This window comes from Sorex fumeus, unplaced genomic scaffold, assembly GCF_029834395.1.
Source record: "Sorex fumeus unplaced genomic scaffold, SorFum_2.1 ptg000125l, whole genome shotgun sequence".
Classification (NCBI taxonomy): domain Eukaryota; kingdom Metazoa; phylum Chordata; class Mammalia; order Eulipotyphla; family Soricidae; genus Sorex; species Sorex fumeus.
The window spans coordinates 1747135-1770888 of NW_026606182.1; the positions used below are offsets into that span (position 1 = coordinate 1747135).

Sequence of the window (23754 nt, forward strand, 5' to 3'; positions counted from 1 at the left end):
GCAAATGCGGCTGCGTGGTTCCAGGAGCTGGTTTTTATAGTCTCTGAGTCTTGGCCGTTGATGGGATTACACGGCACCAGAGGGGCAGTTGGTGGGTGTGACCCCCGCCTACTGGAATTTGGAGGATCTGGGTGGAGGACGCTCGGCCCCAATCCGAGTAGGCTTGGAGATCTCGGCCCCGGAACCCGCGTGGCTTTGTCCCTCTGCCAGTCCCACTTGCCTTGCACACGGCTGACCCAGGTTCGATTCCCAGCATCCCATACGGTCCCTGAGCACCACCAGGAGTAATTCCTGAGTGCAGAGCCAGGAGTAACCCCTGAGCATCGCCGGGTGTGACCCAAAAAGCAAAAACAAATCGAGCAAATAAATAAATAAAACAAAATTTGCTGTGGAGGTTGGGGTGGGGTTGGACCAAACCTGACTCAAGGCTTTCTCCAGGTTCTGTGTGCGGGACTCCCCCCCTGGTGGGCTCAGGGGGCCCTTTGGGGATCCACTGACGGGGCTCAGTGATGCAGTTTCCAGTTCCCCTCGTGGACACGTCCCTCCCGCCTTCCTCCTTGGCAAGCCCTCTCACGCAAATGACCTTTGAGGCTCGCTGCTTATGCCTCCTCTGATACCGCGCTTGGCCGTGGCCATCCCGATAAAGGGCAGAAGAAAGTGAGAGTGACTCCTGTGTATCTCTGAGCGTAACATCTCTGAGTGTAACAGGGGCATGAACTTAACCTGCCCCTCCGGAGGTGGCACAGCGCCTGCCATGCCCCACCTGCGCCAGCAGGGGGCAGCAGCAGCTGGGGAAATGCCCGCTGCAGCCTGTGCCCAGGGCAGCTTAGTGGGGCGCCTCTTGGGTTCCTTGGCAGGCCTGTGTCTGAGCACATCACCCTCGCAGAGTCGCCCGAGGCCTCCTTCCACGGCGAAAGATCCTCTGCGGGAGCCAAGAGTGGCTGTGCTGGAACATCCCGCCTCTTGCAGGGTCAGCCCGTCCCAGATGGCCCCGCCTGGCCTTCAACCCGCTTCTGGGGGACCGGCGGGGGGGGGACCGGTTTCCACGGGTCCTGCTTGGCCGATCCCCTTCTCAGCTCTAGACCTGCTCGGAGTTTGTCCCAGGCAGCAGAGGGACCAGGTGGAAGAAGCATTCTGGGGTGTCGCCACTCTTGGCCACTAGGGGGCGACCTCCAGGACTCCAGGTGCCTTGGACGGCTCAGGACCCCCCCCCCCCCCCCCACGGGGCTCATCACCCCTGGGTGGAACTTGACCTTGAGGAGACCCAAGGACACGAGCAGGCAGAGGCCGTGTCCTTTGTCCCTCCATCCTGGCAGCTGCAGCCACCCGAGGGTCCCAGGTTGAGACAAGGTGTCATGGGGGTGGGGGGGGGAGGATACACTCTTTCCGATGCATCTGTGGTTCCATGCGAGACTCTTCCCCAATCTGAGAAGCCAGGCACCGACCTCACCTGCACACTCAGTATCCCAGAGGAAGTCTGGACATCCTGCTTGCTGGGGAAGACCTCTTTTAGGCCTCACAAGCTTAGTCTTTTGGTTTCATGTTGTGTTTGAGCCTGGCTGTGCCCGGGGCTTGCTCCTGGCTCAGTGCTCAGGGATGACTCCTGGTGGGGTTAGGGACCCTACGGGGTGCTGGGGATTGAATGTGGTACTGCTGCCTACAAGGCAAGCACCCTGCCTGTGGGCCTGTGGTACTATCTCTCTGGCCCAAGTCTTTTTTTGTTTTGTTTTTGTTTGGGGGTGGGGAGGGTCACATAGGCTGGTGCTTCAGGCTTATTGCTCCTGACTCAGGGGTTCCCCCTGGCCCAGTGATGCTCTGGGTATTGTTTATGGAACCAGGAGTTGAACCTGAGTCCGCCAAGTGCAAAGCCCCAAGTTTAGTCTCTCCTCTCTCTGCCTCTGCCTCCGTCTCTGTCTGTCTGTCTCTGTGTGTGTGTGTGTGTGTGTGTGTGTGCGCACACACACAGAGGGATGGATGGGAGGAGAATTTTGTCCACTCCCAGCTTCTGTCCACCCTCCCTTGAGTACAAGGACATGCCGACGCCAGGGAGCTGCTCAGAAAGGGCGTGGGGGGGGTGAGTTCAAGTTCAGCCTCTCTGAGCTCAAGTCTGTGCGGATGGTGGTGCTGGGGGGTGAGCAAGGGGCCTTCCCGAGTCAGAGTCCCTCACCCAGAAGGGAGGGCCGTGACCAAGCACGGGAGCAGTGCATGGGACAGGCAGGCAGAGCTCTGGAGACAACAACTGCAGAGAAAATGCAGAAGAATCCGTTCGTGTTTCTCCTTCCTCCAGACCACACTGCCTTAAAGCACACGGGAGGGGATGAATGAAGAATTTCAATCCACTTCTCCTCTCTGCCGGGAGCGAGAGGAGGCTCTCATTACAAGAAACCCAAGACAGGAAGGCAATTTTGTCTGGATGGAAATAAAATGCCCGTTAATGCAGTTCGTGGTGGCAGAGAATTAGCCGTCACCTCCTCTGTTCCTGCCATTCTTGAACAATCTTTCCGAAACTGAAAAAAAAAATTTAAAAAAGGCTGGAGGGTCAAGCAGTCGCGACCTCCCCTCTGGCAGAGCTGCACGGAGACGCTTTTGTGATGATTGGGTCCGACCTCTCCCCATCAATCCAAGGTTTGACTTTTGCAAAAACTGCAGGAGCTGAGCTGAGCCAAGTCTTGGAGGCGGCGCTGGCTGGCCGGCTGGGGTCTGCCTGCAAACACACCTTCCACATACTCTTCCCCAGTGCTCTGCCCAATACAACGCCCTCTGCTGGTTCCCTGGAGGTTACCGAGGAGCCCATTGGAGGGGGTTGACTATTAACTCTGGGGCTGGAGTGATAGTACAGCGGGGAGGGCGTTTGCCTCACACACGGCCGATCCAGGTTCAATCCCCGGCATCCCACATGGTCCCCCGAGCACTGCTAGGAGTAATTTCTGAGTGCAGAGCCAGGAGTCACCCCTGCGTATCACTGGGTGTGACCCAAAAAGGAAAAAAAAACGAATATTAACCCTAAGAGATTTTAGGATTTTATGCTTGGAATATCACGTTTCACTCAAATGAGAGAACGAATCCGGAGTTCTGACATCCGTCGACGATCAAGGATCAGGGACGCTGTCTCATTTGCCAAGGTGTCGAAAATTAGATGGGCTGGTCACGTAATGAGATTTAAAGACGACCGCTGGACTAGAGCTGTTACCGACTGGATTCCATGGGATGTCAAAAGACCGCGTGGCCGCCCACCTACCAGATGGTCAGACTTCTTCGTCAAGATCATGAACGATCGGTTTGAGGCCCTTCATGTTCCCGGAGCGAACAGATGCCATTGGGCTACACTAGCACGCGACAGGGACAAATGGAGACGTTACTGGCGCCCGCTCGAGCAAATCGACTAACAGGAAGTTAAGTGATTAAGTGATTAAGTGATTAACCCTAAGAGTTTTAGCTTCAACAGTGAATTGCCCCTTTTCCTCTCCCCAAAGAAGCTCACAGTGCTCTTACGAGCACCCTAACCCCCCGAGTTTATCTGTAACCTTTCCCTTGTGTTTTACCTCTCATTGTCACAGTTCCCCAACTCAGGGTTGGTTACTCTTCAGTCAAACTTTCTGGTAACTCTGGACTTTGTATTTGTAGTGAATTACTTGCTTTTCTATTGCCCCTAAAACCTTTTCATATTTCACTACAGAGCAACATTCCTTGCTTAAACACAGAAAGACCATCGATGCTGGGCTCCTAATATTTGGGCCTTGATTGACTCAGAAATATATCTACTCCTGGGCATCCGTCATAATTACTTGACTCAGGCTTTGGTTGCCATGGTTCCTCACACCCCACAAAGGGAGGTCCTGCCGTGGAACTTGGGATGGACCCGGGGTGAGTGGCAAAGTGACCCCAGCAACAAAAATGGGACAGTCTAAGAAAGCATAAAAGCATGGTCTTAGTGCAAGCCGTTATGACTTAAGAGACAGGACAAGCTGAACTGGCCTGAGGACTTAGTCTAGGATTTATGGTAATAGCCTTGCTTGTCCCAGGAGCCCAGAGAACTAAGTTTGGACTCTGTATCTCTTACCTTGTTTATCCAAATAACTGCGAGCATCAATAAGAAGTAAACTGGGACTGGAGCGACAGCACAGCGGGTAGGGCTTTTGCCTTGCACGTGTCTGACCCGGGTTCGATTCCCAGCATCCCATATGGTTCCCTGAGCACCATCAGGAGTCATTCCTGAGTGCATGATCCAGGAGTAACCCCTGAGCATCACCCGGTGTGACTCAAAAAGAAAAAAAAAAGTAAACTTAAGTGTTTAATATGTATAACTAAAGGGATAGAGAAAAACAATAATGTCCTGGGAGACAGAGCATCCCCTTGAGTTAATCCTTCCCAGAGAAATGCCTCTGCCGAAATGCTCTCCCTCTGTGAACGATAAGCCACACCTACGTGCAGGCCTGTCCCTGGAACCTCTCAGGTGTGCTATCAGTAAGCCAGCAGCTCTGCGTCAGACAGGCCATTTTGACCATCAGCCCGTGGTCCGCGTCTCTTTGTTCCTTCACTGGGGAGGCTGAGGAAGCGCCACCGAACACACGTGTCACTCAACCTCCGTGTTTTGAACTCACAGGACGGGGAGAGGGGCCAAGTGGCCAGGACCTGGGACACCGCTGGGTGACAGCATGTATCCTGTGCTGGTGACACAGAGAGAAAACACTCAGCCCCTTCCTCTCCCCAATCCCCCTACCCCCCGCAGCGATGGACAGTTCCCCTGCTGGTCCTGTCCAGTTGCCTGGCCCTTGGACCTCTCTCTTTTATGGCCCTAGCTCCAGTTCCACGAGGGGGTGCTGCCCTGCAGAGAACTTCCGGAGAGGAGGAGGCGACTGCAGGCAAGAGGAACTGGAGTGACCCCCTCAGCCCCACCAAACCCACAGCCTCTTGGTCGGAGCTGGTCAGAGGCAGCTTCTGAGTGAAGTTGAGTTTCTGGTCAGCGGGATCCTGGGCATATCCCTGGGGGAGGGGAGGTGGGTGGTGAGAGGGGAGGAGGAGGAAGGCATCCGAGGAGTGAGCACTTTTAGCTGATCTCACACTGCGCATGGCTGCATGGTGGCGTGGCCGGTCCTCTCGGCAAGCTGGCCAGCCCTGCCCAGGACCTGGCCACCCACCGCCTGGAGCATGAGTCTCAGGGCCCTCGGGTGAGAGGCGTGGGGGTACCCTGGCATAAGCAGCGACTGCTCCCCCAACACAGCCCTTGAGTGGTTCTCTGCCTCAGTTTCCCAATCTGTGGACAAGGAGCCCTGGTCTCCACTGCTGAGGCTTGGATGGAATGGGGGGGGGGGGGAAGGGAGAGGAAGTTGGTGCACACCGAGCAGTGTGTGACCAGGCGCCTCCACTGTCTCTTGCTTCTGGTGCTTCCAGAAAGTTCTTTGCCCAAGACCTCCCACGGGTCCCGCCAATGCCATGCTCCCCTACTGCGCTCTCGGGGACGCCCACTTTTGAAGTGGGCTGGCGAAAGCCCCCTGGAGAGATGCTGAGCAGCTTCGGTGTCCGTTTCAGGGGCCGGGCAGACCGAGATACTCCCTGGAAGATAAGCAGCTGTGCCCCCCCCCATGCCACACCCCACCCACACCCCCAGTTCCTAGCACTCTCCTATCGATCTGGTCCAGCAAGACACACGCTCTATGCCTTCACCCACCCACCCCCCACCAACCACCACCAAGCACCAGGACTGACCATACTATTCCCTTCCTGGACCAGGCTAAAATATTTTTGTAGCATTGTAGCACTGTCTTCCCATTGTTCATCGATTTGCTCTCAGTAACATCTCCGTTGTGAGACTTGTTGTTACTGTGCTTGGCATATCGAATATGTCACGGGGAGCTTGCCAGGCTTTGTCGTGCGGGAGAGATACTTTCGGAAGCTTGCCGGGCTCTCCGAGAGGGGTGGAGGAATCGAACTCAGGTCGGCCAAGTTGGCTGCGTGCAAGGTAAAAGCCCTACTGCTGTGCTATCGCTCATTTAATTATTTTTATATGATTGGCTCAGAAGAATCATTCACAGCTGACCCAAATTGCTAGATGTATTTCCTTCTGTCTTTTAGTTTTATTTGGGGGGCCACATCCGGTGATGCTCAGGGGTTACTTCTGGGTCTGCACTCAGGAATTACGCCTGCACTCCTGGGGAACCAGATGGGATGCTGGGGATCGAACCCAGGCTCAGCCACATGCAAGACCAATGTCGTACCCACTGTACTATGGTTCCGGCCCTGCTATAGGTATCTCTTATCATTTTTTGGCATGTGATTGGCTTAGAATATTTTATGTATCATTAATTTTTTCTTCAAATTTAGGTTCATGTCTCTTGCCTCCCCCCCTACCAGGACCAAGTAACCTAAGAAGAGCAGAAGTTTTGCTCCTGAAGCAGCTATCCATACATCCATTCACCCCCCCACCCATCCACACACCCACCCACATATCCACCCACTCATCCTCCAACCCATCCATCCACCCATCCATCCATCCATCCATCCATCCATCCACCCATCCACCCATCCGTCCACTGACACATTCATCCACCCACTCACTCACCCATCCATCCACCCACCCACTCATCCATCCATCCACTCATCCACCCATCCACCCATCCATCCATCTATCCACCCACCCACCCATCCATCCATCTATCCATCCACCCATTCATCCACTCATCCATCCATCCACCCATCCATCCATCTATCCATCCACCCATCCATCCATCCATCCGTCCGTCCGTCCGTCCGTCCACTGACACATTCATCCACCCACTCACTCACCCATCCATCCACCCACCCACTCATCCATCCATCCATCCACTCATCCACCCATCCACCCATCCATCCATCCATCCATCTAGCCACCCACCCATCCATCCATCTATCCATCCACCCATCCATCCACCCATCCATCCACCAATCCATCCATCCATCCATCCATCCATCCATCCATCCATCCATCCACCCATCCACCCATCCATCCATCTATCCACCCACCCACCCTCCACTCTTAGCTTTCAGGTCTTAGGACACTTCCCTTTTCAAGACTTAGTTTCAACATCTGTAGAATGGGGGTCTCCTCACTGACCATATGGGGTCGGTCCAAGGATTAGCGGGCAGCCTGTGCAGAACCCCGCCCTCTTCAGGAGCGCAGTGGGGGGACTCCATCCATCTCCCTCCCCTCCAGTCTCTCCTGAATCCTGCCCCACCCCTGCTGGAAGGCCGGCACACCCCTTCTCTTGGAGGCCAGCCTCTCTCCATGAGCAGACCTGGGTTGGAACAGACTTTATTGTTCGTTCACCGTGTTCCAGAAGAAGGCTGTCATTCTGGGGCTGCAGGGAGGGAGGGGGTGTAAAAAATAACATAAACAAATGGAACAGAAATTCAGAAGGGGCCGAGATCAGCCGCTGGGGGAGGGGGGCCGAGGCGGGAGGCTGGGGACGGGCAGTGCTTCTTAGCTTTCGGCCACTAGAGTGGAGAATTCTGCCAAAGCAAAGAACAAAGAGAGGTGAAGTCAGAGGTGGACAAACAGAGGAGAACGCCGGGGGCCCACCCCACCGCCTGCCCCCCAATGCCTCTCGGCTCTCACATCTGCCCTGGATGGCCGGGGAGGATGGAATCCTGAGCTGGGCATGAACGCGGAATGTCGGGAGGGCGGAAAGGGCGAGATGGCCACACTTGCCCCGTGCCCTTGTAACCCCCACTATGACTGAATAACTCTGCTTAGGGGCGATCATTTTCTGAATGCTGACCCCTCATCTGTGGCTCTTCCAAGCCCTTCAGGCCTTCGTCGGCTCCTAGAATGTTCAGGGGGCTGTTCCCTTCCCACGCAGGAGCAAAGGCCAGGACATGGACCCGGCTCTGTTCAATGCTGAGTCTGCAACTCTTTCGTTCTTTTTCTTTCCTTCTTTTCTTTTTTTTTTTTTTTGAGGCTCCCCAGCCATGCTCAGGGGACCCTGGGTGTTTCTCTGATGATCCTTAGAGCAGCCTTTTTTTTTAATTGGCTTTTTGGATCACACCTGGCAATGCACAAGGGTTACTCCTGGTTCTGCACTCAGGCATTACCCCTAGTGGTGCTCAGGAGACCATATGGGATCCTGGGAATCGAACCCGGGTCAGTCGAGTGCAAGGCAAACGCCCTACCCGCTGTGCTATCACTCCAGCCCTCTCTGATGATCCTTAGCAGTTCCATGTAACCGGGGATGCTGCGAGGTTCAGGCCCTGCGGTGTGGGGGATCCCTGGGCCTCGCTCGCTGGTGGTGCTGGGAGGTTGGGGGAGGGGTCTCCAGGGCTGTAGCTGGCAGTGTGCAGGGGACCGTGTGCAGCTGGGGACCAAGTCCCCGCCAGGCACCTACTGTACTAACCCCAGGCCCTTAGTTTGCAGTTTTGGTTTTGAGGGGCCGGAAGATCTGGTGGCGCTCAGGGCTTACTCCTGGCTCTGTGTTAAGGAATCATTCTTAGTGGGCCTCAGGGAACTCTGGGGGCTGATCCCAGGATGGCTGCATGCAAGGAAAGTGCCTTACTTATTTTACTCTCTCTGGACCCTCTAGCCCCTTATTTTGGGTCACATCCAAAGGTACTTGAGAGTTTCTCCTGGCGGTGCTCAGGGGCCATGCGTTGCTAGGGGCTACACCCTGGTCTCTGTCTGTCTCTGTCTGTCAGGTTCTCTCTGGCCCCAGCCCTGAGCCCTTCTTACCTCCACCTGCATAACAGGACCACCAACAGGATTAACAAGGCAGAGTTCTGGGTCGGAGCCACAGGACAGCCGGGGTTCAATTCCCTGGCACCTGCTATGGTCCCCTAAGCCCCCACTCAGAGTGATCTCTGAGTGCAGAGCCAGGAGTTACCCCCGAGCACTGCTAGGTGTGCCCCCCAAATCCCCCAAAAAGACAGAGTCCCAGGTCCTTCCTGAGACCTAGGCCATCTGGGGTATTTGTTCAAAGATAAAACAGGTGAGGAGTCTCGTTATGGAATCAGAGGTGGAGCAGGACACGGGTGGACACTGGTAGCCTCGGGCCACATGGTCTGCTACAGCTGGGCAGGTCAGCAGCTCAGGCCATCTGCATCCAGCTTGCTTCTCCTGTGGGCTGGAGGGAACCGCCACTTCTTCTTTTGTGGAGCTGGGGATTGCGCTCAGGGCCACACACACACACACACACACACACACGCGCACGCACACACACACACACACACACGGCCTCAGGGCCCAAGGGGACACAGAATCTCATGAGAAACAAAGAAAACCAACATGTGAGGCCTTCCGAAAGGCTGCAAGTGTGGACTGGAGCACAGTGGGTAGGGCATTTGGCTTGCAGGCGGCCGACCCAGGTTCGATTCCCAGCATCCCATATGGTCCTCTGAGCACTGTCAGGAGAAATTCCTGAGTGTATGAGCCAGGAGTAACCCCTGTGCATCACCGGGTGTGACGCCAAAAGCAAAAAATAAAAGGCTGCAAGGAATAGCATGAGTTCTCCCTCCCCCATCCCCACACTGTCCTAGGCTGTGGGGCAGGTTCTTGGTGGGGAAGCCGAGGCAAAGGGAGAGGAAACTCCAAGTGAGAACTGTGTCCAAAAAGAGAAGTGGGCGCAGCCAGGTTAGCACAGCCGTCCCCACGGGAAGAGCCTGGCTCTGTCCCCTCCTGGGCATGACCTGGGGTGCAGACACTGCCCTCTGCACCCCCAGACTGGCTCCCCAGGACAGCGAGCAGGAAATGGAGACCTGAAAATGCAGCCCATGTGGGGGACAGCCACCAGGGGGTCTCAAACCCCCAGAGTGGAGGCTGAGTATAGAGTGAGTGGTAGAGGGTTTCTGAACCCCAAGGCCAGGGGTCCAGCATTCCCCTCCTCAGTCATGAACCCGTTGACCTTACAAGCACCCCACTGGGGCACCTGGTCTTTGGAGATATCACTTAGCCTCAGTCCTCTGAGGACTCGTGTTGACTTTGTGGTTTTGTCATTAAGTTCACCAACTGCCTCTGTGGATGCAAACACATCTCATCTGCATGTACCTCATCTGCATACATCTGCATGCATCTCATTTGCACACACCTCGTTAAATCCTGCCATCCACACACCACAAAAGATGGCCATTCACTGTGCTTTATAGATGGGGAAACTGAGGCCCAAGACTCCCATGGCTTGATCACAATCATACAGTGGACGTGATCTGCTCTGAAGGTTTGTGACCTACTCTGACCTAGGCAGAGAGTCACATATGCTCCCAGTTCGAATGCTGCTCCCGCCCCGTGACTCTGTCACACCAACCAATTTTTATTTACTTTTTGATCCTCAGAACTCTCTGAAACAATCTACTCATGCATTTGCTTATTTTTTCTGTAGCTGTCCCCTCTCCCCACTCCCATCCCCCACCCCCAACCAGAATGCCAGCTCTTAGAAAGGCAGGGAACCATGTCTGTTTTGCTCACCAGTTTCTGAAATGACATAGCCCATGGCAGGTATGATAAAAGAAAGCTGAGTGGATGGGTTGACGGATGGACTTACAGATGGATAGAGGGATGGATGGATTGGTGAATGGGAGGAAGGTAGGTGGGTAGTTGGATAGGGATGGGTAGATGGATGGACGGATGGATGGATAGATGGATGGATGGATGGATGGATGATTGGATGGATGGATGGATGGATGGATGGATGGATGGACGGACGGATGATTGGATGGATGGATGGATGGATGGATGGATAGATGACGAACGGATAGATGGATGATAGCTGGATGGAGAGGTGGATAGGTGGCTGGGTTGGCTGGGTGGGTGCGTGGGTCACTGGCAGATGGATGTGGAGGGGATGGATGGATGAATAGGAGAGTAGGTGACTAGTGCATGGCCAATGAAGCCTCCTGAAGGTTCAACAAGCATGACTTGACATTAAATAATTCTCACCACAGCCCTGGAAAGTAAGTGGAATGATTCTTATTTTACGGATGGGAAAATAGAGGCCCAGAGAGGTGACTTGCCAGGGTCATGTGGAGAATTAGCAGAGGGGGCCTTTAGCTGATGATCTCAGGAACCCACCCGGACCCTCTCCTCAGCCCCCATGTACGTACAGAGCTGCTCCTGACAGGGGCGAGAATCCCGCTCAGGGACTCTCTCCCGCCTCCTCCCACCAGTGAGTCCCCACTCTCTCCCGCACTGACCTCCCTAACTAACCCTCACCCTAGAAGGGGTGTGCTCACTTTCTTCTTTTTTGTTTTGTTGTTTTTTTGGGTCACACCCGGCGATGCTCAGGGGTTCCTCCTGGCTCTGCACTAAGGAATCACTCCTGGCGGTGCTCAGGGGACCCTATGGGATCCTGGTAATCGAACCTGGGTCAGCCACGTCCAAGGCAAACGCCCTACCTGCTGTGCTATTGCTCCGTCGCTCCAGCCCCAAATATCTTTTTTTTTCTTTTTTTTTTTCTTTTTGGGTCTCACCCGCCAATGCACAGGGGTTCCTCCTGGCTCTGCACTCAGGAGTCACTCCTGGTGGTGCTCGGGGAACCCTATGGGATGCTGGGAATCGAACCCAGGTCAGCCGCATGCAAGGTAAATGCCCTCCCCACTGTGCTACGGCTCCAGCCCCAGGGTGTGCTCCCTCAGCCGTTCAGCAAGGAGCCCGCAGTCCCCTTCACCCTGGACGTGCTTGGTGTGTCAGGGCAGCCCACAGTGCAGAGCAGGGGCCTCCACAGCCCAACTGGCGGGGGCTGAAACCAGAGCCCCGGTCCCCCAGAGCCGCCAGCAGCATCAGGATGTCCCCATGGCCTCGCGCCCTGGCTTTCTGCAGAGAACATGGGAAGCTAATTTTATCCTCCCGGAACCTGAACAGGGCACTTTGCAGACAAATTGAGGGCAGGGGTCACCTCTTTGTACCTTCTGTCCCTCCCCAAGGGCAGCAATCTTAGGACCCAGCCAATTAACTCATGGCCCTCATTTCACAGACAGGAGACAAAAAAAAAGTCTCCTCTAAAATGTCCTGGTCCCTGCCTCATGATAAGCAAAATGAGCAAACATCCCACAGCACTGTGAAGCCCACTGGTCAGGCCTCGGTCACCAGGAGGAAGGATGGGATCCCAGAAGGTGGGCTTCTGGGCTCACTTCTGCGGCCCCTAGACGTCCCTGCAGGAGAACCTCAGTCTCTAGGTCCTGGGTTTCTCCTCTGCCTGGTACGGGGCCTCGTGCTGCGGGATGTCGACCCACCCAGAGTTTACATGTGTGCGTCACGTGCCAACTCCCAACGTCCTCCCCTGACCTTGGTGACCTGGGGGCTCACTGCTTGCAGGAACGTGCCTCCACTCCTTGCTCTGCTCCAGGGAGCTCCCGAAGTAGCCGCCAACTCCTGGGGATGGTCAACACTGGGATGGTGGCCACAGGTGTGACAACACACCACGCGGGCATGCTATTGAGCTCAATCGATCGCTACAGCTCCAGTCCCTCTACACCAACCCGCGAGAATATCTGGCTACTGCCAGGCATGCAGTGAGGACTCTGTAGGCAACACTTATCTCTTGGCATCATCACTGCCATTTCCCCTCACCACTTCCTGTACTATTCTCCCACTACTTCCTGTGTTAGTTCCCCGCCACTTCCTGTACTAGTCTCCCACCACTTCCTGCGCTCTCCTCACTTCCTGTGTTCTCCCCCACCACTTCCTGTGCTCTCCTCACCACTTTCTGAATGATTTACCGCCCCCCCCCACACACACTTTCGGTTACTTTCCCCAACTTCCTGTCCTCACCTTAGACCTACCTTCATCAATTCCACGTTTCCCAGAACTGCATCAAAATCTTGTGCCGTTGCCACCAGGCAGGGTGGCCTTGGGTTCCTGGTTTACCTGTCTGAGCCTCAGTTTTCCATTTGTCAAATGGGTATGAGAATGCCAGGGATGCAGGGCCCACAGGAAGAGCTTCTAGATCGTCCGTATGGGTTAATTCCATCTAGTTCCGATCTCTTTCACACAACCAACTCGAGTTGGAGCCTTGAAAACGCAATCACTAGAGAAATCCTGATACTAGGATGAGGAAGACATAAACACACAGGAAGTCTAAACTGGAGTCAGAGTGACGGTATAGGGGGTAGCTAGTCCTGACCGCGGCTGACCCGGTTCAATCCCCAGCATCCTACATGGTCCCCCAAGCAGGAGTGATTCCCCAGTGCAGAGCCCAGAGTAAGCCCTGAGGACAGCCTGGTGCGGCCCAAAAAAGGAGAGAGAGAGAGAGAGAGAGAGAGAATAAAACATGTCCTAAATGGGAAGAGCTGACAACCTCTGTCTTCTGCAGGCTAGGGTCCCACCTTCAATATGGCCCTCCACAGAGACAATCTCTGGCCCTCAGTTTCCACATCTGTTAAAAATGGGTATAGCTCAGGGCATCCCCTCAAAAGGGGCAGGGGGAGAATGATCCAGCGGAGTGGAAGAACAGTGTCCAGCACAGCAGCGCCTGATGCAGTTAAGTCAGTTCCCCTGGGCCTGATGCAGTTAAATCAGTTTCCCAGGGCCTGATGCAATTAAATCGGTTCCCCTGGTTGAGGTGGGAGCCGGTGCTCCATTGGAGGTGTCCAGATTCCCATCCCCGAGTGGGAGGGGGGGGCGGAGCAAGCCTCCTTCTGCCTTGAGAAACCGGGGGACTGGGTGTCCTGGGGCACGCCTCACTGCCGATACCCTCGGCACTGAACAAATGAAGGTGGGGGTGGAGGCACAGTGCCAGGACAGAGGCTGGGGGAGCTGGAAGGCACCTAATTAGGTCTGTCCCGGGCCTGGGCGCTGTGGGGACTGGACAAATTTAGAAGCTATTGACAGGTGAGCCCGCCGCGTGGGGGGGCGCCCACAGTGGAAACCGAGACAGACATTGAGTCAGCTCCTGGAAGGCGCTCCCCTTCCCTCGCCGCGAGGACCAGGACAGAGGCCACGGGCCTCCGGCTTCAACGCCTCCTCCCGAAATAGCTCCCAGGCCGGGTTTCTTATAAACGGGTATTGCAAACAAGGATCACTTTCCCCATCCCGGAGAAAGGGGAGGCGGGGGTCACCCCGGGTCAGGCCTGCTGAGACTCATCAACAGTCCTGGGGCACCCTCCAGGCCAAGCGCTCTCCGCCGCCCCCGCCAGGTTACCCCATTCCATCCCGGCCTGCTCTCATGCCCCCATTTCACTACCAGGGAAACTGAGGCCACCGAGGCAGCAGCTGGGAGGCTGCGGTCTGGGAGGCTGGAGGAGGAGGAGCCAGGTCTGACCCGGAGGCGAGGAGCTTCTGTCCTGCCACGGCTCCAATTTTTCCAGGAGGGCAGTTACATAAGGCGCACACCTTGCTCTCCCCAGGCTGAGTCTAATCTAGCGCGGCAGGAGGCGGGAGCTGGGGAGTGTCCACGCGGGAATAACGCGGCCCAAACCGTTTATAACTCAGACCTCGGTGAGGGGGGAGGGGCGGGGAGGGAGACCCGGATGCCACGGGGCCATGGGCTTGCTTGCGCCTGGGACCGCTCACTGGATTGTGGGCCAGGACAAACTCCGTCCCTCTGACCTTCCCAGGCACAGGGGTGAGACCCAGCACTGCAGCTCCTGGGGGCCCGGCTGCCAGACTGCGGGCGGCCCCCGAGAGTCCACATCCTGCCTGCTTTGGAAACCAAACCCTGTAGGGCTGAGTTACAGGCGGGCGGCGGGCGATTCCCTCCCACCTGCAAGTGGATTTTATTTCTGGGGAGGGCTGGAAACCACCCACCACCCCTCCACACCCGCCCCGACTTCTGGAAGGGCTGGGACAGCAGCCGAACCCAAAGGAAAGTAATCATTTCCAGAATACTCGTTTCATGGGTGCAACCAGCCTGTGATAAAAATTCCTTTCATCCACGGTTGGGGATGGGGGGAAAAGCCGGCCCCATCCCAGGCCAGTACCCACCTTCAGAGGGCAGAAGTTTCTGCCTGATTCTAGGTGTCCCCCTAGAATCCCAGCCCCAGGGGCTCCCTCTAACCTCGCCAGCCGCCCATGTTAAACCAGCTACTTAAGGATGAAAGAGAACGAATTTTGTTGGAAGGAAGCAGAAAAGACAAATGCCTTGAGGCACCCGCCGTGGGGAGGCCAGAGTTAGGACCTTGAGTGTTTCGACAAGCCTTGGAAGGTTCTGGAGACTGAACAGGAGGCACAGGAAACCAGGATTGGGTTTCTGGGAATGCGTGGCTAGGATGAGACCTCCTTGTGTGCTCTGTGTGCGTGCATGCGTGTGTGTGTGTGTGTTGCATGTGTGGTGTGTGCGTGGTGCGTGTGTGCGTATATGTGATGCCTGCATGTGTGCCTGGGGGTTGTGTAGATTCTGTCCGCGACCCCATGGATAAGAGTGAGACCATCGAAATCCGAGGGTCCTGCTTGAAAGTGGGGTCTGTGCTGAAGAGCTGTGTGATGGTGAACCACTCACCCTCTTTCCCTGAGCCTCAGTTTCCCTTAGGAAGCTGTTGTGAGCTCAAGGAAGACAGGCCTGTGAAGTGGAGGGGACACAGGAAAAGTCTGGGGGGTCCCCTCTCCTTTCCTCTCCCCCCGCCCCCGTCACGTGATGGGCAGACTGCCCACTCAGCCCTCACTCTGCACCTGAGCAACCCTGGGGTTGCAGTGGACCTCTCCGTGCCTTGATGTCCACGTCTGGAAAATGGGGACAGATTGACACCTACTCTCTAGGAGAGTCGCAAGTTGGTGGCTTTGGGACTCTGGGGTGCCAGCACCATTTGGAGGACCTGTGAGAAACGCACAAGCCCCCCTTCCCAGAACTAAGCCATCAGAAACCCTGGGGGTGGAGTGCCGCCACCTGGACTGGACTGGACTGAAGATGGCCACTCTGCATCGGAGTCGTCAGGGCTCTGCAGTGCAGCTGGATTTGGTGCAAACACCCCCACCCCCATCCTGCTCCTCCTTTCCTGCCTTAAAAGCCCCTTTCCAAGCTCTGCGGCACCTTCCAAGGGTGGTTTTTCAAGAATCAATCGACCCGTCTATAAAAGCCTGAGCTTCCTGGAAGTAGGGGTCCGCAGGGGTGAATGCACTGCGTTATCATTAGGGCTCGTCTTTCCTCCTCACCCATTGTCACCCTAAAGGACTCGGGGACTGTCACCCCCCTGCAGAGGGACAGACGGAGCGGGAGCGTCCCTCAGCTCGTGTTGGTGCCCGTTCCCAGCCCAGAGACCAGCCAGCCCCCCCCCCCCACATACACTGAGCTTCCGTGACACTGTGAACCCCGCGAACTGGGTGGACACTCGCTCGTTTCATAAAGAAGCTTTCCCTGTGGCCCTGCTCTTTGACAATCTGGGGTCAAAAAATTTTAAAAAAGGGCCAGGGAGCTAGCACGGGGGAGGCGGGGGGTGGTGGTAAGGCACTTGCCAAGCACATAGCCAGACCCTGGTTCGAATCTCAGCAGCCCGACGGTTCTTCTGAGCACCGCCAGGAGTGATTCCTGAGCACAGAGCCAGCAGGAAGCCCCAAGTTACAGCCAGCCAGGGGTCTCCCCCAAATCCCCACCACACACAAACTCACAACTGAACCAGAGCCGCAAAAGGGGCGAAGGGGACCGAACCCTGAGCTTGCAGAACAGACACTAACGGACATAGAGGAACCGTAGAGGGGCCAGGAGTGCTGCAGAAATGCCAGCCTGGAACAGTGGCAACTCCGGAAGCCGTAAGGGGCCGACTGACAGCACAGGGCACGGCGTTGGGGTCCCCACGGGCCCAGTTCCCTACCTCGCCTCTCCCGAGGGCATGAGACTCGCAGCGAGCCCTCACCTCTCCATGCCACCCCTGCAAACCAGCATTGCTGCCCCGAAGCCGCAGGCAGGGCAGAGGAGGGAGTGTCACCGCCCAGTGACGTCACCACTCCTTGCCACCCATATTATTTTGGTCAAGGTCGCAGCACAGAGCGGGTCCCTTGTCTAGACACTCAGCCGCTGGGCGCCCAGGAGTCCGGGAATGGCGAGGGGTGATGGGTCCCTGAGATTTAAAGCAGGCAGGAAGGTCAGCGCAGGGGCTGAGGCCCAGGGCTCCGAACCACTGACCTTTCGAGGGAGCAGGTTGAACGCCGGAGCTAGACCCTGCTGGGGATTCTGCCCCCACCCCCCTGCCCCCGTCTATCCCCTCCAAGCCCCAGCAAATACCCCCTTGCTGGCCGCGTTTGAGATCCGCCGGCCATGTCCTGGCTTTAAAGCCTTTGCAGAGGTCAGCATGGACGTGAGCCCTGGGCCGCTGCCAGGCTGGTTAACGCCTCCATCTGGGCAGGAACCCACATCTCTGCCTCCCGTGGGCCCATCGGCACCTGTTGGCCATGCGTGAAGCACACACACACACACACACACACACACACACACACACGCACGCACTCACACACATACACACACACACACACACACCTGTGAGCACCACACTGACAGCAGCCCGCATTCATGGGGCGTTTCGCCGTGTCTCCCAGTCTGTCAGGCCTGCGACCCTCGCCACACCCGGGGAGGACCCTGTGACCGAAGCCAGCTTCGAGCCGGCGCTCAGACAGCCGGGGCTGGACAGCTGAACGGGGCCTTGGCGCCCGGCCCACCGCAGGTGGGGCCTACACCAGGACACATCTGTTGGAGCGGGGTGGGAAGGCTGGAGTTAGCGCTTTCGGATCTGGGTTGTCTGCCAAGGGAAGGACGCAGGGAACGGGGGTGGCGGCTGGCCTGCTTTTCCTCCGTGATCGAGGTTGTCGGGAGCAGTCGGCCGTGAAGACCCTGCCTTGGGCTTCAGATCGGCAGCGGATGAAAACCACAAAACGGGCCGGCAGGGCTGGAGGCGGTGCGGGATGGGGTCACGGGGTGGTGCGTGGCCTGGTTTGGGTGGGGGGAGGCACGCCACCCACCCGGCGTCCCCAAGACCTGCCACTTATCTCTTCCTCTGATGCCCGTGGCCCCCTCCTCTGCGCCCCAGCTCCCGGGAGGGCCGGTGGCGTCAGAGGCCACGGAGCTGGCCGCGGCTGACCTTGCGAGAATCTCTATTCCTGTTCCAGGCATGAAACTTTAATAAACTTCCCCCGCCATCAGCATCCTCGGCCGGTTCCTGAGGCTGCGTGGAGGGAGCCCACGGCCACTTCGAACTGAGCAGCTCTGAGGGGGAGACTGTGCGCCTGGGGGACCTCAACACTGAGGTCAAGGTCACAGCCAGGGAAAGGTCAAGGTCACCGCGGGGGGTATGGAGGGGGAGAGGAACACTGGCTGGGGGGTAGACTTTTCCAGGGGCCTGCTTTGGGTCAGGTAGGGGCTAAGGGCGGGGACCAAACCTTAAGTCCCCGCATCCCGTTTCTGTTCACTTAGCTCTCTGGTTCACAGCACTTGTGCCAGGCCAGCACTGTGCTGGACACAGCACACAAACACACTGGCGACAGTCTCGAGACAATACAGCAGGACAAGGCCCGAGTGGGCTCAGTGACACCGCACTTGCCTTGGGCATGCAGACCCGGGTTCGATTCCCGGCAGCGGCTCAGACAAAAACGGCCCCTTTAACAGTGACCCGTATCCTCCGTTCCAAGATGGGGAAACGGAAGCCCAGGGCAGTTTAGTGAACTGCCCGGAGGCCCACAGCTGGGAAGGGGCTAGAGCTGAGCCGGTCGCCAGGACCACGAGACCCAGACCACAAGCCTGATGCCGCTGCCCCCACCCCACCCCCGCCTGCCCCCAACAGTTTTCTCATAGCTGGGCAGAGGGGTCAAGAGTGGTGGGAGTGGTGGGGCGTGTGGGAAAGACTTATTCCTGCTTGAGCCCGAGTGAGAGGACAGTGGGGAGGGCATTTGTCTTGCATGTGTCTGACCCAGATACAACCCCCAGCACCACAAATGGTCCCCTAAGCCCCATTGGGAGCATTACTCCTGAGCACAGAGCCAGGAGTAAATTCTGAGCACCACCAGGTATGGCCCCAAACCAAACCAAACCAACCAACCAACCAACCAACAAACAAACAAACAAAAAGAGTTATTCTTAGTTAGAGCCCCAGGGGTTCTAAAACTGAAGTGCTAGAACAGGCTAAACACTCTCAACCTCAATTTTCCCATCTGCAAAATGGACGCGATCCCTAAAGATGTGATATGGGATGTGCCTGGTTAACTCTGAGTGGGAAAAGAAGAGTGTGCATGTATGCGTGTGTATGTGTGTGCGTGTGTATGCATGCGTGTGCAGGTGAGTGCATATGTGTGTGCATGCGTGCGTGCGTGTGTGTGCAGCAGGCATACTTGTGCAGGCATATGTGTGCGTGTGTGCGTGTGTGTGTGCATGTGTATGCATGCATGTGTATGCATGTGTGTGTGTGTGTGTGTGTGTGTTGCAAGGGGTATGCAGACCACCAGCCCTTCACCTTGCTCAGGAAGCAGATTGACACACAAGACAGGGCCACCTTGTCCTGAGGTGGACACTCCCGGCCTTCCTGTGCACTCCGAACTGCCCGGATGTTCTATCCAGAGGGGGGAGTTCCAAGGGGGCCGGAAGTTACAGGACACCAGGAGCCAGCGGAGATAAGGAATTTCCATCTCAGGAATCTGAGAACAGGGACCTCGGGAACTTGTTTGGGCTCCTCTTGGGTTACACGTGGGCGTCCGAGACCCAGGGACGGAGACAGACTTCCCAAGGTCACGCAGCCAGCCAGCTCAGAGGCCGGAAGGAATCCCCGCCGGGAGAAAGGAAGCCCCTCTCGCTTCCGGGGAGGGGGGGGCTCAGATCCGGGGAGCAGAGTCCACTCGGCGTCTCCCCTCACCCCGACAGCACCCCTCACTGGCTTCTGTTCTGGGGTGCGGGAGCCTGCCCGGCCCCTCCAGGGGACAGCCGGGGCGCTGAGTTTGGGGCCGCCCCACGGCCAAGGTCACGCCACTCACCCTCCACTCCAATCTTGCCGTCCCCATCCTTGTCTCCGGCAGACAGCAGCGCCTTGGTCTCCTTAGCGGACAGGTCTCTGGCGTCGGGGGAGAAGCCCTTCAGGATGAACCTGGGGGCAGAGGAGAGAGCCGGGAGTGGGGGGCGTCAGGTCAAGGGCACCTTGCAGTCGCAGGGGGGCGGCGGGAGCGGGCAGCTGGGCCGGCGGGCGGGCGGGCTCCAGGCACGTGCACAAATGCTCAGGATCTGGGCACCTGGACCTGGCTGGGCCCTGAGGGGGAGGGAGGAGGGTGGGGGACATTCGGGGGAAGGACAGGCTGTCCTCGGCGAAGGCTTGACCTCATTTCAGGCCTCACTTGACTGTTCTCAGCCACACACACACAGACACTTCCCTGCGTCTGGGCTGGGCCAGGCGTGGAGGCACAGAGAGAGTCTTAGAAAAAACGGGGGAATAGGTGGAGGGCTTGGAGAGAGAGAGAGAGAGAGAGAGAGAGAGAGAGAGAGAGAGAGAGAGAGAGAGAGAGCCCAAAGTGTGATGGGAGCAATGGGAGAGTGTGAGGGGGAGATGGAGGCTCAAAAGGGGCCTCCCTCCCCCCGGCCTTGGACTAAAGGAAAGCATCAGGGAGACTTCCTGGAGGTGGCGATACATTCGGTGAACCTGAACACACACACTCACAGGCACGTGTGTGGGGGCCGTGCACCTAAATGAAGGTTCTAGACAAAGTGTACCCAGCGGGATGGTTTGGGGAGACAGTGATTGAACGGGGTGTCCTACTAAAGGCCCCCTCCCCGTCCTCTCCCCCTCCTCTTGACATAATTCAGGGCAGGTCAGACAGACGTTAGACATAGTTGGATCTGCAGACAGGGCCAGGTGGACCAGGGTGGGCCATGGTGGGGGTCGGGGGGGGGGGTTGTTCGTGTCAGGAGTTTCCTTTGCCAACACCACATGGTCCCGTAAGCACCACCAGGAACTGCCTCTGAGCCCTACCAGGTGTGGCCCCCCCCAAAGCCCCAAATTACAATAGAAGCAAAAATCTCAGGCACCTTCTGAGATACCCAGAAAGGACCCTTAGCAGCATTTGAGGCGGTGGGGGATATGGGGGGATCAGCAGGATGTTGGGGTGTCTCGGGGACAAGCGAGAATCAATAAAATAACCCCGTGAGTACTCGCTGCCTGGTCCCCGTGAGTATTCGCTACCTGCCCACCGTAAGTACTCGCTATCTGCCCCCTAAGTACTCACTGCCTCCCCCATGGGTACTCACTGCCTGCCCCCCTGAATACTCGCTGCCTAGCCCCCGTGAGTACTTCCTGTCTGCCCCCTGTGAGTACTTGCTGCCTGCCCCCAGTGAGTACTCGCTGCTTGTTCCCCGTGAGTACTCCCTATCTGCCCCCTGAGTACTCACTGCCTCCCCCATGGGTACTCACTGCCTGCCCCCCGTGAGTACTCCCTGCCTGTCTCTGCTGTGAGGTAGCCAGAACAGCCTCTTCCTTGGGACTAAATTATTAAGTAGCATCATTCCATTAGCGATATTAAGTGGCTATAATTTAACCTAGTTAGCTGCCCTTCCTGCAGGCGCGTGTTCTTCCGAGACCGCTGCGGAGGCGGGGGGCGAGAGGCCGTGCGAGGTGCAGTCCCGTTCCCCCCCTCCCCGTTCCCCTACGCCCTGCTCCCGGGGCCTCAGTTTACCCCAGTTCATCCTCCTCGATGAAGCCGCTCTTGTCTTTGTCCAGGATCTGGAACGCCTTCTTCACGTCGTCTGCACTCTTACCCTTCAGGCCCACCATTTGGAAGAATTTTTTGTGGTCAAAGGAATCCACACCTGGACGGGAGAGGGGCCGGGGAAGCCGTTAGAATAAAAATTAAACTAGAATGAAAAAAGAGGGAGGGGCGACATGAAGAGTGGGGGCGTGAGAAGGGGGTTCAGAGCATCAGCTGATGGACACCTCCCCAGAGGTCCTGGAGGATGGAGGGCTGGTACCCCCCCACACACGGTGTTGGTGGAGGGGGGGAGTGGGAGGGACTTTGAGAAAGGAGAGAGGCTTTGCCCAAGGTCAGATGGCAAAACTGAACAAAACGGGCTTGCACGATCTCTCAGCCCCGGGACCAGCCACCCCCCACCCGCACCCCCATACTCCACAGTAAGGGTGGGAGGGAGCCTTTGAAGGCAGAGGGGGTCCTAGGTTCCTAGTTCCCCTGAGGGCGACAGTGGGCAGGGGTCCAGCAGCCCCCACCCCACACCGGGCGTAAGTTGGGGGGTTGCCCTCTCTTGGTGGAGCCAAGGAAGGGACGGGAATGTAAACTTTCTTGCAAGGTCACCCAGCGGGAGGAAGGGGTGCCCTCCCGCCCCAAGACCTGGTTTTGCTTCTGAGATCCATCCTGAGGAGGAGGGGGGTAGTTTCAAGGGCCCCTAAGGAATTCCTGGAGACCTTTTTCTCCTTGGAGTCAAGAAGGAGCTTCCAGGAGAAGGTTATTCCCACAGCTGGGAAATGGGGCGCTTCGTGCCCTGGGGAGGGGGCGCCCCTTTCCCCTGCACTGCCCGTGAGCTGAGGCGGTGGGGAGAGCCTGGAACTTGTGTTGCACGGGGGTCCTTTTTGGGGTCCTGTCCTCTCCCTTCAGCCCGGAGCTGAAGAGAAAGTTGCTCCCTGAGCCTTGGAGGGTGGTGGGTGGGAGGGGGGAGTTCTCGGATAAAACCACCAGGCCACCCCACCTCCTGCCCTGCTAGGTGACCTTGGGAGACTCCCAGCCCATTCCCAGCCTCAGTTTCCCCACCCGGGTGGTCGCGGGGAGCAGGGCAGGCGCTGATGAGCGCTCAGCCCGGCGCGCCTCGGGGCTGCAAGTTCTCCCGCGCCTCCGAGGATGCTCTTGAGTCCCGCTGGCCAGCGGCGGCGGCCGCGGGAAGGTCACCCCGCGCGCGGCTGCCCGAAGGGGGGCTCTGAGCCCCGGGGACAGGGCTGAGGCAGGCGGGGGGCACCCTCGGTCCCCGCTGGACCCAGCGTGCTGTCTTCGGAAAGCGGACAGGGCCAGCGGACACGGCGCGCCCGCCCGCAGTCCCCGCCACCTGCCTTAAAGGGGAAGTTCCAAGTGTCCAGCAGGACCCGGAGGTCGTTCCGCCCGGCCTTGCCCACCCGAGGGGCCTCGCCTTGTGTCCCGGACCCCGAGCTCTGGTGCGGGGGGCGCCCACTAGTCTCCAGCCCCGTGTCCCCTCCACCCCGTCCCGTGGGCTCCGAGTTGGAGGGGGGGACGCCGGGACCCTCCACCCGACCGCCCCGCCGGCGGCCCGCGGGCAGAAGGGCGCCGGGTCGCGCTGGCCCTGGGGCCCTGGGGGTGCAGGGGAGCCCCCGCGGCAGAGGAGGGGAGAGGGGCGCAGAGGAGAGCGCGCAGCTCACCGGCAAAGGCTGCCAGAGCCTTCTTGATGTCCTCGGCGCTGAGCAAGTCTGTCATCGACATCCTGCAACTGTTTGAGCGGGCAGAGCAAGTGCGAAAAGATTAAAAAGTGCTTTTCTCATCATTTCTGCTCATATGACCAGCGCTGCAGTGCCGCGCGCCGGGCGCACGCCCGCCTGGCCTGGCGCGCCGCCAGGACCCGGCTCAGAGCAGCCGCGCCGCCGAGCCCGCCGGCTCGGGACCGGCCGGGACCGCGCCCCGGACCCCCGCCGGGACCCCCCGCCAGGACCCGCGCCGGCCCGAGCCCCCGCGAGCCGCCGCCCGCGCCAGGACCGGGTCCGGGGGTCGGTCCGCGCGGAAGGGCCCACACACCTTCCACCCCTCCTGCCTCCTGGTCCCCCACCTCGCCCTCCGGCTCTTCCCTCCGGGATGCAGATTTATGCTGCAAAATCATCCATCAGAGGGCTGAGGTCTTGAACCCTGACCCAGAGATGCTACAAGGGGCTAAGGGGGGGGGTGCTGCCCGCGCCCCC

General features: G+C 57.8%; 1 protein-coding gene across 1 annotated transcript; it reads right to left on the bottom strand.

The window, feature by feature from the left end:
- Positions 1-7272: 7272 nt before the first annotated feature.
- On the bottom strand, positions 7273-23379 carry PVALB (parvalbumin). The gene is made up of 4 exons (XM_056137508.1): positions 23224-23379; positions 21524-21656; positions 19838-19947; positions 7273-7485 (listed from the first exon to the last, which is right to left on the bottom strand). Exons 1-4 carry the CDS (start codon positions 23282-23284, stop codon positions 7457-7459), a joined length of 333 nt encoding a protein of 110 aa, XP_055993483.1. The 5' UTR covers positions 23285-23379; the 3' UTR covers positions 7273-7456.
- Between the last annotated feature and the right edge of the window lie 375 nt (positions 23380-23754).